This window comes from Biomphalaria glabrata, chromosome 2 (assembly GCF_947242115.1).
Source record: "Biomphalaria glabrata chromosome 2, xgBioGlab47.1, whole genome shotgun sequence".
NCBI classification, from domain to species: domain Eukaryota; kingdom Metazoa; phylum Mollusca; class Gastropoda; family Planorbidae; genus Biomphalaria; species Biomphalaria glabrata.
In genome coordinates this window covers 6,331,200-6,347,390 of record NC_074712.1, presented here as the reverse complement: position 1 = coordinate 6,347,390, position 16,191 = coordinate 6,331,200, and the positions used below count along the sequence as shown (strand labels likewise).

Below are 16,191 nucleotides of genomic sequence, written 5' to 3'. Positions count from 1 at the left end.
CGCCTGTTTCAGAAGAATAAACATTAGAGGGTGAATATATATATATATATATATATATATATATATATATATATATATATATATATATATATATATATATATATATATATATATATATATATATATAATTATGATATAATAAAATAATAGGTTTTTATTCTTTGCTTTTTTTTAATTTTATTCTTCAATGTCTCTAAATATAAAGTAACAATACTTCACACAAATGCAATTTAGTAACTGTTTTATATAGATAATTATTTATATTTGCATACATATCTTTTTATCTTATTTACACTAGTGACCCCAATGGTTTATCACAAGACATAGGCTACAGAACTTTAAAAATGTCATTTATTTTCAACACTATCACAAGAATGACAGGATCAGAGTTGGCAACATAAGGTACTGAAACAAGGTAACAAATGAACATAAAGAAAACATTTCCTGGAGAACAATTGTTTTCGAATATATTTTCCAGAAAGTAATTTTTAAAAAAAATAATTTATGCATTATGATCCTAACCTGTTTTTTTTTTTCAGAGGGCTTATGGTGCAGTTATTCATGTTCTGCGAACTATTAAAAAATATCGGATGGATGGGCGGATTGTGTGTGCAGAGATATGACTTGATAGATGTCTTTATTTATGGCGTCCTTCAGTCGTGACTATGGATCATCTCATGGAAATTAGATGAATGCCTGGGCCTGGGCATCAGTTTTCCCCTCCCCAAGCAGATGATGTGTCCAAAGGAACAGCAAATGAGATGCAGTGCCCCTCCTGCATGAAGCTTGCTGGTTTAGGCGCCAGTTACTCGCTTTCGCCCCTTTTCCTTTCAGTGAAAACACTTCCGCCGGACTCAATATCTGAGGCGCACGTGAAGGCCAGAAATTAAACTGGAGGTTAGAGGCTTTTTGAGAGGCATGCCATTAGGAAGCATTTTATAGGTAGTGAAGTGCTTATATCTATTACAACTTCGGCAATGACAACCTTGCAAAACCAGATAGATGTCTTTAGTTTCTCAAGTAGTCTGGTGAATGCATATTTCAATTGAACATAAAAACATTACATTTCAGAGACCTTAAATTCTATTTACTTAGCAAAGTAGAGCTAAGCATTTGTGACCTATCATAGGTCTTACAAGCTAACAAAAACATTTAACAATTTTTGAAAACAATTAATAAAAATAATGGACCTCATTCACCAAAACTAACGGTCACGTGATAATATTGATAAAACAACGAAAACAAACTGTCACGTTATAATCATTGTTGATTAAAATTAGACCGTAATTTGTATAGGAGAGATAATCACGTGGCTTAATGTTGTTTGTTTACGATTGGTGAATGAGGTCCATTAGAAAATTATATTAGATAGAAAAACAACATCATTTTTTAAGGGTTTATGAAACACACAGTGAAAGAAAATAATTAGGATTTGCTTTTTTTTTTTACTATAAGTATAAAGAAATATGTCGGTGGCAGCTGAGGCACATAAAGTACTGCTCTCATCATCAGTGGCGTAGCAAGGTACCCGTGGGCCCAGGTTGAAGAATATGTTGATGGGCCTCCTCCCCCCCCCCCCATATGACAAATATTTTGTGTATTTAGGATATTCTAAGGCCTCATTCGGTCATTAGTCATCGGCCCAGGCGCAATGAGCCCCCTACGTGCCATGCAGTGCCGTAGTTAGAGCTGAAAAGGCGTTAAGCTATTTGAAATATGGGCCCCATATAAGTCTAGATATTATATATTAAGTAAAGTAAAGCTTTCCCTTTTCATACCTTGCGGTCTATGGGGCAGACGATGTAACGTTCATGTGTTTCTGTGGCCTGCGGACAACGAGGGTGTCATGTGGCCAGCACAACGACCAACCGCCTTACTTTTCCCCAACTAACGTCAGATACCCATTAGAGCTGGGTGGATTCAGGGGCGCCCGATTCCCGAAATGAAAAAATCCCAGTCCTCACCAGAATTAGAACCCCGAACCCCGGTTCGGAAGCCAAGCACTTTACTACTCAGCCACCGCGCCTAGATATTATATATAACTACTAAATATTTCTTGGAGGCCCTAAACTAGAGCTTATGTTACATCCGGCCCTGGTTCATTGAACCCCTTCGCGCTATGGATGCTACGCCACTTCTCATCATTAATCTTCAGACTCGAAGACGAGCCTTATTATTTAGAAATATAAATGAAAGACCAAGTGAATTATACAAATATCAGCAAGAGATAGGAGCATTTTGTGGATTTCTTAACAAAACATTGACACCGATGAAATGTGTCAACTGCAGTTTTCAAAATGAACATATTATTAAAATAAACGTCTCAAAAGTGGTAGAACTAATGATCGGCAAGACATAACATTATTAAGAAATATATACATGATTTAGAACCTTTTTTTATTATAAGAGTAGAGTCTATAAGAAAATGATCTATAAATATACATATATGCATAGTAAAATATTATACTTATCATTGATATATGATATAGGCTCTTTATATGGCGTTATGAGATTTGAGAATACTCCATAAAAAAAAACATGATCACAAAAGAACAAATATGGCACAATTTATTTAGCACAGTAAAAATATTCTCTACTACATTCGCTACTAAAACGTCACATTTTGAAGACTAGTTTATTTACAAGGTCTTTATAAGATTAAATTGCATGGTCTATAACTACCTTTTGCCAGTCTAAATGCATAGGCTAATTGTTAAATCTTTGCCATACATGAGGAAACCGAAATGAGGATTCGCACCAACCAAGAAATATATCAGCTGTATGAAGACCTCTCCATAGTGACCGAAATACAAAGAAACAGATTACGTTGGGGGCAGGTCACCTCGAATGAATGTCAGAGAACAGAGGAGCAAAGATTGTTCACAGCCAAAAACCAAAAAGCAGTCGCCCCAAAGGCAGACCACCAGCACGGTGGCTTGATGACGTAGAGGCAGATCTACAACAGCTAAAGGCCCGGGCATGGAGACGTAAAGCCCAGGGTAGATCAGAATGGAGAGATGTGCTAAAGCAGGCCAGGGCCCTACCTGGGCTGTAGCGCCACTGGGACGAATGGATTTACCATCTTTACACTACTTGGTGCATATTTTATAACCGAACTAAACAAGATCAAATGCAAGGTGGATATATTATATAGCAAATACAAGTTTAGGTGTATGGTTGATACACTATGTTTACAGGTATTATGCATAATGTGTAAAATAGCATGACAAGATTTGATCCATTGTATCTAAAAGGATTTACTGCTGCAGAAGTGAATAACTGCATAGAAAAAAATACAATAGCAAAACATGTAGGAAAGTACTTTGATACAACAGGGTCCCCTATGAGTATGTCTATTGTAATTTTTATTTTTCCATAGTACCGGTACATAAAAAATATTTATTTTCTAGATTTTATTATTCTAAAGCACCATCAGCAGAAGTTTCACTTTTCTATGCAAAGGGAGATCATCTTAAAGCATCTTTAAGTGAAGTTTCATTAATCTAGGCAAAGGGAGATTATCAATAGAATCAGTGTCCTGTAAACTGTTGCGTATTTTTGAAAAGCATTTCTCCTGTAAGGTCACGTAGCGGCATGTCCTGGCTCCCAACTCGAGCTCAGTCTGGGTGGACGAGGAGCTAATCATGGGATACAGAGGCTCCTTGACAGCGTTCAAACCGTTGAAAGCCTCTCCCAAGCTCACGCCATTCTTGAAGAAAGAGAGCGTGCCCTTGTATCTGTTGAGCAGTACGCCTATGACCGTGGACCGCTCGTAGAATGGGTCACAGTAACGTTTGCTGATTCCATTATGCCAGATGAATCCTTTGTAAGACAGACCCCAGCTTTCTTTATCTTTACCTGGTAGAATGGAAAGTATATACAGATATCACTGGAGAAATCTAAACCTACTAATGTGTTAAACAATGATTAGATCAGCTTTACTAAACTTTCTATTTAGAAATGGCCTTCATCATATAACTATTATTTGTTTATAGCCAATGTGTATACCAGTTCAACAAGTAATTAGTGTAACACCAAAACTCAAATCACCAAATATAGAGACACTCCAGGACCGAGGACTAAAAAGTAATGCTGCAATAATACATAGGCCTACAGCCCTGAACTATAATTTACATTTACAGTGTTTCCCAAACTTTTAACCTATGTGTCCCTTGTATAATTTTTGTAAAGCTATGTATCACTCGCCCCCCCCCCCACACCTCATTTTAATTCATTAACAGAACATAATAAATGGGCATTAAAAAAGAATTCCCCCTCCAAAGTCTTCCCGTACCCCTGGATGTATATTTAGCATTGCGTGGTCGGAAGCATCGCGAAGCACCTAACTTTTTCCACAATTACATGATGATCTGGTTTAATCTCTAACTTTGACTGCGTTCTCAATCATAACCCTAATTAGGCACGATTCTTACCTAGAAGATGTATGTACTGATAGTGCTTGGATTTCAACTGGGCCTTCCTTGTGCCGACCCCAATCATCACAGATGTTCCAATCGGAGGTTCCAGAAAGACAATCTCCCAGTAGTGTTCCCCATCGGCAAAACCTTTGGTACCCCTCACAGCTGAAAGGAAGAAGAAAACAAATGTTTCCAAAGGTCGATATAGTAAAAATAAAGTAACCCTCGCAGACCTTGAGATATATGGGCAGCTGGTGTGAAGGCTCTCTGTTTCTGCGACCCACAGTTAAATAGGGTGTCATGTAGCCAGCACCATGACCAACCGCCTCATTTAGAGTTGGATAGACTCAGGGGCGAATTCAAAACCCCAAACGCTAACTAAATACAATTCTAAAATGTCTAATATGCTATAATAATCTGAGCGTGAAAAACAATAAAATAATTTTTTCATGTAATAGTTTAATAGTTTACCATTATGATGATAGCTTGTAGCATGTAATTCATGCTTTACAAAGCTTATATCAATTCACTCTGTCTGTCTGACTGTCTGGTGAAAGGTTTGAACACTTTATTTCTCTCACAGTTCCTAAGTGTTATGTACTTTGTATGCGTGTTTCTGGTGTAATATTGAGTGAAGGTGGGCAGATGGTTTGGTTGTATAGTGTAAAGAGATTCTGATGAAACCACCAGGTGGTCTGTCATAGTTTAAGTTAGTACTTAATGGTGTGTAAGTGGAAAGAAGGGGTAAGAGACGTGAGACGTGACAGAAAGTCATTCATTTTAATGAGTTGTATCTCGTTTACGTGATCAAGAGAGCGGACCTGCAAAGAATCCACACAATCATGATGCAGTCCCAGCTGCGATGGGCAGGCCCCATCTACAAAATGGAAGACTCCCACATCCCTAAACGACTCAATTAAGGGAAGGGAAGCGCTCACAAGGTGGACAAAGAAAACGCTTAAGGGACACCTTCAAAGTTTCCCTGAAGGCCTTCAGCATTGACCCAGCCACCTGGGAGACAGAAGCACATGACAGAGCATCATGGCGTCGGGCTGTGAAAACTGGCGCACAGATTGCAGAGGACAAGAGAACAACGCTGACAGAATAAAAGCGCCAGAGAAGAACAGCAAGGCCAATGACACTTGCTCCAGCTGGAATAACCTGCCCAGTATGCAGCCGAACATACCGGTCTCACATAGGTCTCACCAGCCATATGAGGAGGCACAAAACCCCAGTGCAAAGCCCTCAGCCCCTGATGACAAAAGAGGGCCATCGTCCAACCAATATGGACGAACTATACAATATATATGTGTTTTTTTTTTATTTTATTTATTTATTTTTTTTGCAAATGATCATTATTTCATTTCTCTTACTATATACATCGACATTGAAGTTGAAATCTGTGTATATTTGTTAATAAAATTTTATTCTGTTTTGTTCACAAAAAGAAGTCTGCTCAAGTTTATTTTAAGTTATACATTAAGAATTCAATTCGCCTACACCGGTTTAATTGGACTAGCTGATTGTAGATACAAACCAGCGACTCGAGTCATTCAACACTAAGATTTAGGCCCATTGACCTAAATCAAACACTCCAGGCTCCATATAACAAAAGTAGTGAGGTTGTGCGTTTGTGCAAAATCGAGACCTGGCACAGCATGTCGTATGCATACATTTGAAAGCTTTTGTTTATTTTACCTTTTATTTGTCACTAGGCAAACGATATTGTAATTGTGTTTGAAGACTAAACAAAGCAAAGATGCCAACGTGCTTATTAAACTGTTCGATAAACTTGATTAGATTGTTATTTTAAAGTTATTTTTAGGATGGCTGGAGAGGGTAGGGGAGAGAAAAGCGTAGGCATACTCATTTATTACTATGACCATCGTGTCTGACTATTTTTTTAAAAATTTCACTTAGTGGTTGAATGCTAAATTGCTGCCTCCCTGAAGCGTAGGTCTTAAATTCAAAAAGGGCTAGTCGACTATAAAAAGAATGTTTTTACCCGAAACCAATCACCTTATTGCAGGGTCGGTCTTAGGCCACTGCAACCTAAGCGCCCGCAGTGGGCCCCGCACTTTCATAGGTCCCTGCTCTAATTCTAGGTGTACATTTTAAAATTAAACCATTATAACTTATATATAATAAAATGGTTTCCGTGGCCTCTAATTTTCCAGGGCCTACTAGAAATTTCCTAAAAAAGCAAAATATACGAAAACGTCCTGGAAATCTCCCAAAATTGTTCAAATCTCCTGAAAACGTATGAATAATCTCCTTGAAAAATAAACAAAATTGTCCTTTTGGGGTGCCAATTGAACGCGCAATAAAAAAAAAATAAAGTAGCATTGTCAGCTTTCATTTAATAAAAATTTATTGCAAAGACGTGTGTAGGCCTATTTTCTAATACAAAATCTTAATTTTGACAATATGCATATCCCTACCCAGGCTGGGCCCCGCGCAATCCGCTTCGCATAAGGCCCCGCAACTATTAGGCCGGCCCTGCCTTATTGCATATATTAAAATCGTTTTGAACTATCTTTAGCTTACAAGATATATTTTCAATCAGTAATATCGTTTGTTAATATATTAAAGACATTACAATTATATCATAATATCAGAATTTAACTTTTCCTCTCGAAACTAATGTATTTTTTCTTGAAAAAAAAAAAGTCGAGTGTTGGGTACATTCGTTCAATTTGTCCATTAAGAAAACACATTTCTAAAAGTTCCTCTAAGTCAAGACTCTGGCTGGTAAAAAAAAAAAAAAAGCACACAGATATGGTCGAGAGATTGTACATTGCACGTGGTAGGGATGTAACAAAGGCTCGCTAATCAGTCCAACCCCCCCCCCCACCGATTCGTTCCCTAACGGGGTCCATACGGGCGGTGAAGGACCCTCGCACGGGTTCGGTGGGACATTATAGGCATACGAAGGGCCCCCATGCGCCTCGGCCTCTGGCCTCGCACGGGAGAGGGGGCCGTGACTAGCGACATACCGGGTGTGAATACATGATCACTTCGGATAAGGCGGGACTTCGGAAAGAGGGATTGGTGATGAGCCGATGCCTCATCCTGGATAAAAGCCTTTCCTTGGTCAAGAGGTCCATAATAGGGAACGGGACGTTCTCGGACCTTAAGGACATTTGATTCAGGTAAAAAAAAAAGGAGGAACAACTCGGTACGGTGAAGAGAACCAAGAACTGACCTGGTTCGGTCTTGCCATAAGACCCGACTCACTTTTCAAAGTTATTCTTCAAGGGACAGCGAAAGGGGAGCACGGCGAATGGGTCGTCCAAGGAAAAGCTGGCTGGACAACGTGAAGCCTTGACCGAGCTCTCTAGTGATATTCTGCTAAAGAAAGCTGCTGACCAGCAAGAGTGGAGGGATAGGCTTACACAAAACGTCACGGCCACCCTTACGACAAAAGTCAAGGAATTAATGACGACAATAAGTAAGGAGGTAAATAAGCTGACTAACGGATGTTGACATGTTAACAAAGGTGCCACATTTAACCCTTAAAGTGCTGAGCTGTTTTACAATGAGTGCATACAAAATGGAATTACGATTCTGATGTTTAGAGGCTGAAACTACCACACGCGTTTTGAGGGTTAAAAGACAAATGTGTGTGAGTTTTGAATGAGACCTACCTACAGTCCCTGTACTTTCAATTATGGGATCGATGTAGAAATATGCAGCCTCGTGCGTAGACGATAGAAGAACTTCTGCTGGTTTAGAGTTGCGATCCCAAACCCAGTTTTCCAGATGATAGTCTCTTATTGCTGGCTGACCTGTCTGTGTCATACTTCAACTGGAATTAAGATTTTTTGGTTATATTTTAATGTAAAGATATGTGTAAAAAAAAATGAAGATAAAATGCGCACAATGTAAAAACTGAAAATCTTCATGTTTATTGATCATTTCGAAGCAAGATCTTTTTATTATGAAAGATTCTTAAATTACGGAGTTACAATAGGATCATGATATCATCTAATCATTCTTTGATAATATTTACATTATTTTTACTTATCGTCTAGCAACTGTAAATTTCTTAAGTGCAAATTCTATCTTAAAATATTCAAGTTTTTGTATTATTTTGTTTTGTTTTTACAACTATTTTTGAAATCTCAACAATAAAACATGAGTGATTAACTTTAGACGGCTGACACGTGATTTCCAAACATTATAACTAGGATCTGTTGCAGATTAGCATCAAAACTGTTAAGAGCTTTTTACAAAGCTTTATCCGTCTATCTATCCGTGACCGCTGTGACCCCGTGTATGTCGAAGGCGCAGATCTATCTATCTAATTCTCTTCATGGCTCAAGAGTTTGGACACAAAGTAATGGAAAGATCACTCTTATTATTTCTGCAAGTCGGGCGGACTAGAGTTACCCCACGTAGTTTTAGAGGCGAAAATAAAAAGGAACAATTAGTAATCACCCATCACTAAATAGCAGGGCCGGACTTAACCATTATGGGTCCAATGCGAAACGGATTTCGCGGGGCACAGTTTGGGTAGGGATACGGATAATAAGTGAAAATTAGGAGTTTGTATTATTGTATTAGAAAATAAATTCGTCTTTGCATTTTATTCATTCTTTACTACGTACATAATTACTTTACGAGCTTTGCGTGTAGCAAAGTCATACAGTATATCATAATAATTCTGTTTCCTACATAGATCACGCTCAATAGCAAGAATTACCAAATGTTTCAATCTATCTACGAGAATTGTTGACCTCAAGTAATTCTTCATTATTTTGAGGCGCGAGAAGCTTCTTTCACCAGATTACACAATAATAGGTATTGCATAATGCTTTTTTTTTTCGCGCTTAGTATTAGCGTTTTCCATATTGAATAACACCGCAAAATGACAATTTTTATCTATATATTTCAGGCGATTTCCAGGAGCTCTGGTAAATCGACATGTGGCCGCGGGAAATCTGTTATAAGTTATAAAAGGGTTTAATTTAATAATTTATACACCTAGAATTAGCGCGGCTCCTATGAAAGTGCGGGGCTCACTACAGTTGCATAGGTTGCAGTAGTCTAAGGCCGGCCCGGCAAAATAGCGGCGTATCTTACGCCTCCAGTCGACTAGTTTATTATAAGTCTCTACAGGCACAACAGATTCAAAATATTAGACTTCTATGAATATTTTTATTAATTAATACTTAAGACATATTTAACACATCAGTGAATTATAAGCTTTCAAATGTTTAAAACAACGTGAACATTTTCATTCATGCCAATTTTTTTTTTAAATTAAATATTCCAGCCTCAGGAAGAAAAGAAAAACAATCTTCATTTCGATTCATAGAGAATTATAGAGAAAAACTCGTTCTCCTAAATTTTACCAAGAAATGGAGGCTAAAAAAAAAATTAATTAATTAACAAATGAGTTTTTCTTTGTATTAATATCTCAAGTTATGTTTTACCATAACACAATTAGACGCGGTGGCTGAGTAGTAAAGCGCTTGGTTTCCAAACCGGGGGGGGGGGGGGTAAGGGGGCTTCGGGTCGAAGGTGAAAACGGTTTATTAATTTCGGCATCTTAACACTTTCTCTCCATAATTATTTTTCCACATTTTAAAGGAATTCTTTATTTTGCGCATTACTAATGTAGGCTACTACTCTGTTTTGATTGGGCTTCAATAGCTTTGTTGTTTGAATCAGAAAATGTTGTATTTGGTGTAGAATTAAAGGGAAATGCATGTTCTCTTTTTATATAATTCAAATTTAAGTTTTAAAAAATTAATATTAATTTAATTTCATTAGGTCAAATCAACGATGGTATCGTCGATTAGGAGAGAAAGAGTTAAGGTCGCCTCTAAGTCTACCCAGCCCTAATAGTTGGGGAAAAGTAAAGGTGGTTGGTCGTTGTGCTACCAACATAACACCCTCGTTGACTACAGAAACATATGTATGATCTGCCCTATAGATCGCAAGGTATTAATAAATATTATAGCCAATTGTAGACGCTAGATAGTATTATTAGCACATAAATTACGAAAAACAAAATTTAATGTCTTACCAATATCTACTACTGTACTTTAAAAAAAATAGTCAAGCTTAATTCGGTTGATCTATGTATAGAATTTAATTATTCAGTAATCGGAAACAAATTCAAGAGAAGTTAAATTAGGGCTAAGTAGTAATACTTTAATGACCTCAACACGCACACACGCGCGCACACACACTCAAAATCGTGATGTCATCAGTTGAGCTCTTATCGTGAATCACGTTTTCAAACACTCGTTTCACTTAAGCAAACAAACGCAGGATGGGTTCCTGGTCGGATGAACGTTGGACACGACGTCCAAGGGTTCGAACCCTACCCTCCACCATAGCCTGATGGGAGGTATGGGCTAAGACGGAAGACTGTAACGTGTGAAACTGTACTAGATTCTGTGTTTAACATTTCAATATTTTTTTTTTAACTGAATATTACAAAAACTGGAGGCGCGGTGCCTGAACGGTAAGGCGCTTGGCTTCCGAACCGGGGGTCCGGGTTCGACTGGAATGGAATTTGTATTTTCGGAATCTTTGGGCGCCTTAATGGGTACCTGACATTAGTAAAGGCGGATGGTCGTCGTGCTGGCCACGTGACACCTTAGTTAATCGTGGGACACAGAAACAGATGACCTTTACATCATCTGCCCTATATATCACAAGGCAACTTACTTTACTATTACACAAAGTAAAGAATTCCTAATAGCTTTCAGAAGGAACAAACGACACATGAACTGCATAAGAACAATATACCGATACAACTAGTGAGCTCATACGTATTGCTATGGTTCATTGCAGACAACGAGCTTTCGTGGGAAGATCATCTTGAAACTCTTGACAAACAAAATGGTACTGCGGCTTTTTCTTTCCCTATACAAACTTAATAGCTTTAACTGCAAAAGAAGATCTTGGCTCATTTTGACTGTGCGACGATAGAAAAATCTGCTAACATATGGAACAATCAAGTTGGCAAGCAAGAGCAACACTTCATCTAAATTGTTGCGCTGCTTGGACAAGTTGCAAAAGAACACAAAAAAAAACACGCACCCACAACACTAGCTTATTTAAATGAAATTTTATTATATTTTATTAAATATCTCGGAAATATCTTGGAAGACAACCGACATTATAACTACCGGTACGTCAAGTAGTCGCGAAGTGGGCGACTTGAGCCCATCAAGACTATAACCGAAAGATAAAAAAACTCGTTTGTCCCTTATTCTGCCTGGTCGTGCGGTTTGCGCGCTGGACTGTCGTTCAGATTTATCGATGGTCCAGGGCTCAAACCCTGCCCGCTCCCATCCCCCGTCGTCCTGCGGGAGGTTTGGACTAGGAAGTAATTATCTTCAACTCTGAAGGAACATCCGAAATATATAAAACATTTTTCTGTCAGACTGTATCAGCGCTCTTTGTTGACTATTTAACGTGAAACGGATCAATTGAAGACGTCTCTGTGTGTAGGCATTGATTAATGTAGGCCTACTCTTTATGTTGTGTCTGTTCTATTTATGTGAAGGTTTTTGTTGTTGCTTTTATTTGAGAAAAAGAGTCCTTGTGATCACAACAAATTTCCAATAAGGATCAATAAAGCAGTGACCTTAGTCTTAGTTTTTTTTTTTATAAATAATTAAATATCATGTATATATAAATCTATAAAGTATGATATTAAGCCTACATGAAGAATCTCATATTCGTATTGTTTGAAATGTGTAACTTTTAAAACTATAAGAACAATCAAAATATTTTTAAAATTTACTTTAAAAAAAAGGGCTTATATAAGGGATCCCAGCCTAAGTTCGAATCCTGGTGGAGACATGCTTTTTTTTTTATTTCGGAATCTTTGGGGGGGGGGGGGGGCTCTGAGTCCACCCAGCTCTAATACTATTACATTAATGGGTACCTAACATTTGTTGGAGAAAAGTAAAGGCAGTTGGTTGTTGTGCTGGTCATTAGCACATGACACCCTCATCGTTAACCATGGGACACACACACACAAAGAGATTGAGAGAAAGAGAGAGATATGACCTTTAGATCGCATAGATTGACTAGGCTTAGATGGATCTTTGGGCTGTAACGTTAAATGAAATGTTCAATTACTTCAATAATTAATGAAGTGATCTTTAAAAACGTGTTGTCGGACAGCACATGTGTTTAGGCCTATGTGAAAGTTCAGCTCCATATAGGGATAGGTTATTGAAAAGCTGTCACTATAATGATTCCTTTTTTTTTTCTTTTGAGTATGAGTTAAAAGTAGAACTTGCTAACAAATGTAACGTAGCCTATATAGCACCCTAAACGTTTGAGCACCACTGATCTAGATTTTAAATAGATTAGTGGTTGTGTGAGAATAGTATAAGTCGGTTAAGTTCGTTGGGAAATCTAAGGCCAAGGGTTATATTTGGGTCAAGGCATACTCATTTACCTGGCTAGAATCTAGACTTTTATCTATTATAAAGTTGTATAAAATTAAAATATAGAATACTACATAGCCGACCAAATAACGATTTTAATAAGATCAATTTGAAAATTAAATATCATTACTTAGTATTTACTACATATCTATCTTGGGAAAAAAATGTAGGCCTATTTTCAATTTTAAACAAACATTATCATGATTATCTTCATTTGGCAACTTAGAAAAACAAAAACAAGATCTGAACAACAAAATATATAGATCTAGATTCTAGAGTTAATAAGAATAAATATGTACAATAAAGAATCTATAAATCTATAATTACTTTTTCGTCTTTTTGATTCTGAATTCTTGAATTAATAATCCAACAAGCAGTAATGACTACTGATGTGTAAAGCTAGCCTTGAAATTTGTTACCAAATAGTGAACTTGATTGAAGGTCGAGTAAACACCAACATTAGATCCCATTGGCTCTTAGAGACACACCTTCGCACACACCTCCACAATTAGCGAATCAGAAATTAGTAAGGTATTCTCTGCAATGCTTTTATAGCATCCGTCTAAAATGAAAACTTCCGGTGTCCATACTTGACTACTTAATAGATATACCCCTATTATCGCCATCTAAGGCCTGGACAAGATTATTAAAGAAAAGAAAGTCAATATGTCAGATATGTTGGATTACGAAATTGAAGAGGACAAACTGTACGTAGATCTAGATCTAATTTCTTTAGACTAGGGCCACTAAGTATTACATTAAGAAATGTAGGATCTAGATCTAGAGATCAGATATCGCTCTCTAATAGAGTAGAGACTCTATTATCTATAGTTACAGTCAGACTCTATAGTGTATACTATAACTATAAACTCTATTATTATACTATTACTGTATTACTTATTTACTATGATACTCTGTAAATATGGCTATGTTCTAGATCTAGAATCTTTGAATCTAGATTAAACATTAAGCCGACTAGATATGTTATTAATATTATTAATAAGTAACTTCTAAGTCTCCTATCTTGAAATGAAGTTTAAGGAATTAAGTTTGAACTTTGAATAATGAAGTCAGTTCAATTTGAAGGGTTTTTACATTTAGTCTAGATTATTCTAGATTAATAATTTTACTCAAAGTAAGTCTAATTTACTAGATCTAGATCTAGAATTAGATATAATCTATCTAAAATACAGGTCTACGTTAATTCAAAAATTTTGTCCTATGCATGTCCTTAGGTAAAACTAGTCAATGCTTGTCAATGATCAGTGACCAAGAATTAATCCCTAGCCTAGTGTAGTGAGTAGTGTGAACGCCTAGTGCCAGTACTATTATTACAATTATAAGACTCATGGCTTGGAATCTGGATTGTCTGAGTCAGCCAGGAAAACAAATGACATGGCGGAAATTAAGTCATTAATTAACTGTTTAACATGCATGTCTAGATTGACTACAGGCTAAGCCCTACCAACACACATACTTAGGGCATAATCTTCTTTTTTGAAGTAATGTTTGTATTTTATAAGATAAGTAAAAATTTAATAATTGTTGATTAATTACTTACTAAACATAGATTCTAAATTCTAGATTAGTAGATAAAATATAGAAATAAATATTTATAGAAAATCTATATATAGTCTATACTATAGATATGTATATAATAGATTTAGATCTAGATCTAATAAATAGTTTAACTTTGATAGTCATTTAAAACTGATTAATAATCAATAAAAGACACTTGACTGAACTCTGATGACAGAAGTAGATCTAGATCTACATTAAAAATTTAAAAGTCTGAAAACATAATTAAACGTGATCAATAATATCATAATGAATAGATCTATAAACTATAAGATTATAAGAGGAAATTTAGATTTTAGAATCTATAGAGTTAGACCTAGAAATCTAAATAGATTTAGATCTATTAAATATAAGATCTAGACTTTACTTCTAAGCCACTGAACCATTTATAAGTTAAATTACAAATTACTTAGTCTTAGACTTACATATTATATATATATATATATAGACTCTATAGTATTTTACAAAAAAAAAACATTATTTTAAAGTTTTGTAACCTAGTAAATATATATGTATAAAGTTCTCAGTCGCAAAGATTATAAAAGTTAAACTAAAGGAAAGGCGCATTTCATATTCCATGAGATCTAAAATGTAGATCTATATGACTATATATGTATATATATATATATAATATATATCTTTATTATATAATGTATATTAATATAATATATATATAAATTATAAATCTAAATTTAGACTCTAGAGATATATATATAGAGTCTATATTAGTATATATGCTAATATGCTAACTTACTAGTTCGTAAGGGCCACTCTAGAAGGTGAATTCTTGTACATAGATCTACCACTTTTCTTTCTTCCCTTGTAAAGTGACATAAGAACAAATAGATCTACATGTTGCCTGAATCAGCCAGGAAAACTGATCACTTTCTTAGGCTTAGCAGATTAAAAGTCTAATTAACATGCACAGCTAGATCTAGATTATGGGCATTCATACTGTTCTCAGGACATTAATTAAATTTTCTCTTTTGAAGGAATGTCTGTAATTTATTATATAATATGACATAATCATAAGTTCTAAATATTAAGAAATTTATCTTTTATTAAATCTTGTCTTATAAAATACCAGACATTACTTCAAAAAAGAAAATGATTACGTCCTACGCATCATGCATCTAGTCATGCATGTTAACCAATGACTTAAATTCTGCCAAATCATTGGTTTTCCTGGCTGGCTCAGACAACCCATTAATTGCTCTAATAGCACTAGGGAAGAAAGAGCATTTACATTTACAAATTTGTCCTAGTATATATATATATATATGTGGAACGAAACAAGGAATTTCCTTTTTATCTTTGGGTCTTTCTGAGTATTTTATTAGGTTTTGTTTTCTATTTGAATATTATTGTTCAGTGTTTTATGTCAATTTGCTACTTTACTTTTAAGTCTTCTATCCTTAAGGCTTTCTAAATTTTGTGATTTTACTAATTTAGGTGTTTTTCTAGTCAAATGTGAATATTCATTTGTTATGAATCTCACTGCTCTATTTTGTGTCTGTTCCAGTTTCTTTATGGTTTCTTGAGTTGAGGGGTCCCAAACAGAGGATGCATTTATTCTATTATTGGCCTAACCAAGGTTAAATAACATTTTAGTTTTATGTTCATATTTGAATAGGAATTTCTTTTAATATAAGCCCTAATACTTGATTTTTTTATAGTTTCATCAATGTATGGGGATTCCATGACAGTTTTTCATTTATTATAACACTTAGGTATTTTGCAGTTTTAGTCTGTGTTACTGGTTTAGTTTACCA

General features: G+C 35.8%; 2 protein-coding genes across 4 annotated transcripts in view; one reads left to right on the top strand and one right to left on the bottom strand.

The window, feature by feature from the left end:
• Window positions 1–333: 333 nt before the first annotated feature.
• LOC106057253 (SPRY domain-containing SOCS box protein 3-like) overlaps window positions 334–16,191 on the bottom strand; it is a 21,326-nt gene continuing 5,468 nt past the window's right edge. Inside the window, exons 2-5 of one of the 3 annotated variants that reach the window (XM_056018874.1) lie at window positions 15,174–15,238; window positions 8,066–8,226; window positions 4,434–4,583; window positions 334–3,858 (exon numbers count right to left, since the gene is read on the bottom strand). In XM_056018874.1, coding sequence (XP_055874849.1) covers window positions 3,473–3,858; window positions 4,434–4,583; window positions 8,066–8,219 — 690 coding nt within the window. In that variant the 5' untranslated portion in view covers window positions 8,220–8,226; window positions 15,174–15,238 and the 3' untranslated portion in view covers window positions 334–3,472. Of the gene's footprint in view, window positions 3,859–4,433; window positions 4,584–8,065; window positions 8,227–13,168; window positions 13,303–15,173; window positions 15,239–16,191 lie in introns of those variants that run through there. The other 2 variants (XM_056018872.1, XM_056018871.1) reach the window with 2 other exon arrangements.
• LOC106057425 (PRKCA-binding protein-like) overlaps window positions 13,409–16,191 on the top strand; it is a 19,384-nt gene continuing 16,601 nt past the window's right edge. Inside the window, exon 1 of the mRNA XM_056018868.1 lies at window positions 13,409–13,548. Coding sequence (XP_055874843.1) covers window positions 13,508–13,548 — 41 coding nt within the window. The 5' untranslated portion in view covers window positions 13,409–13,507. The remainder of the gene's footprint in view (window positions 13,549–16,191) is intronic.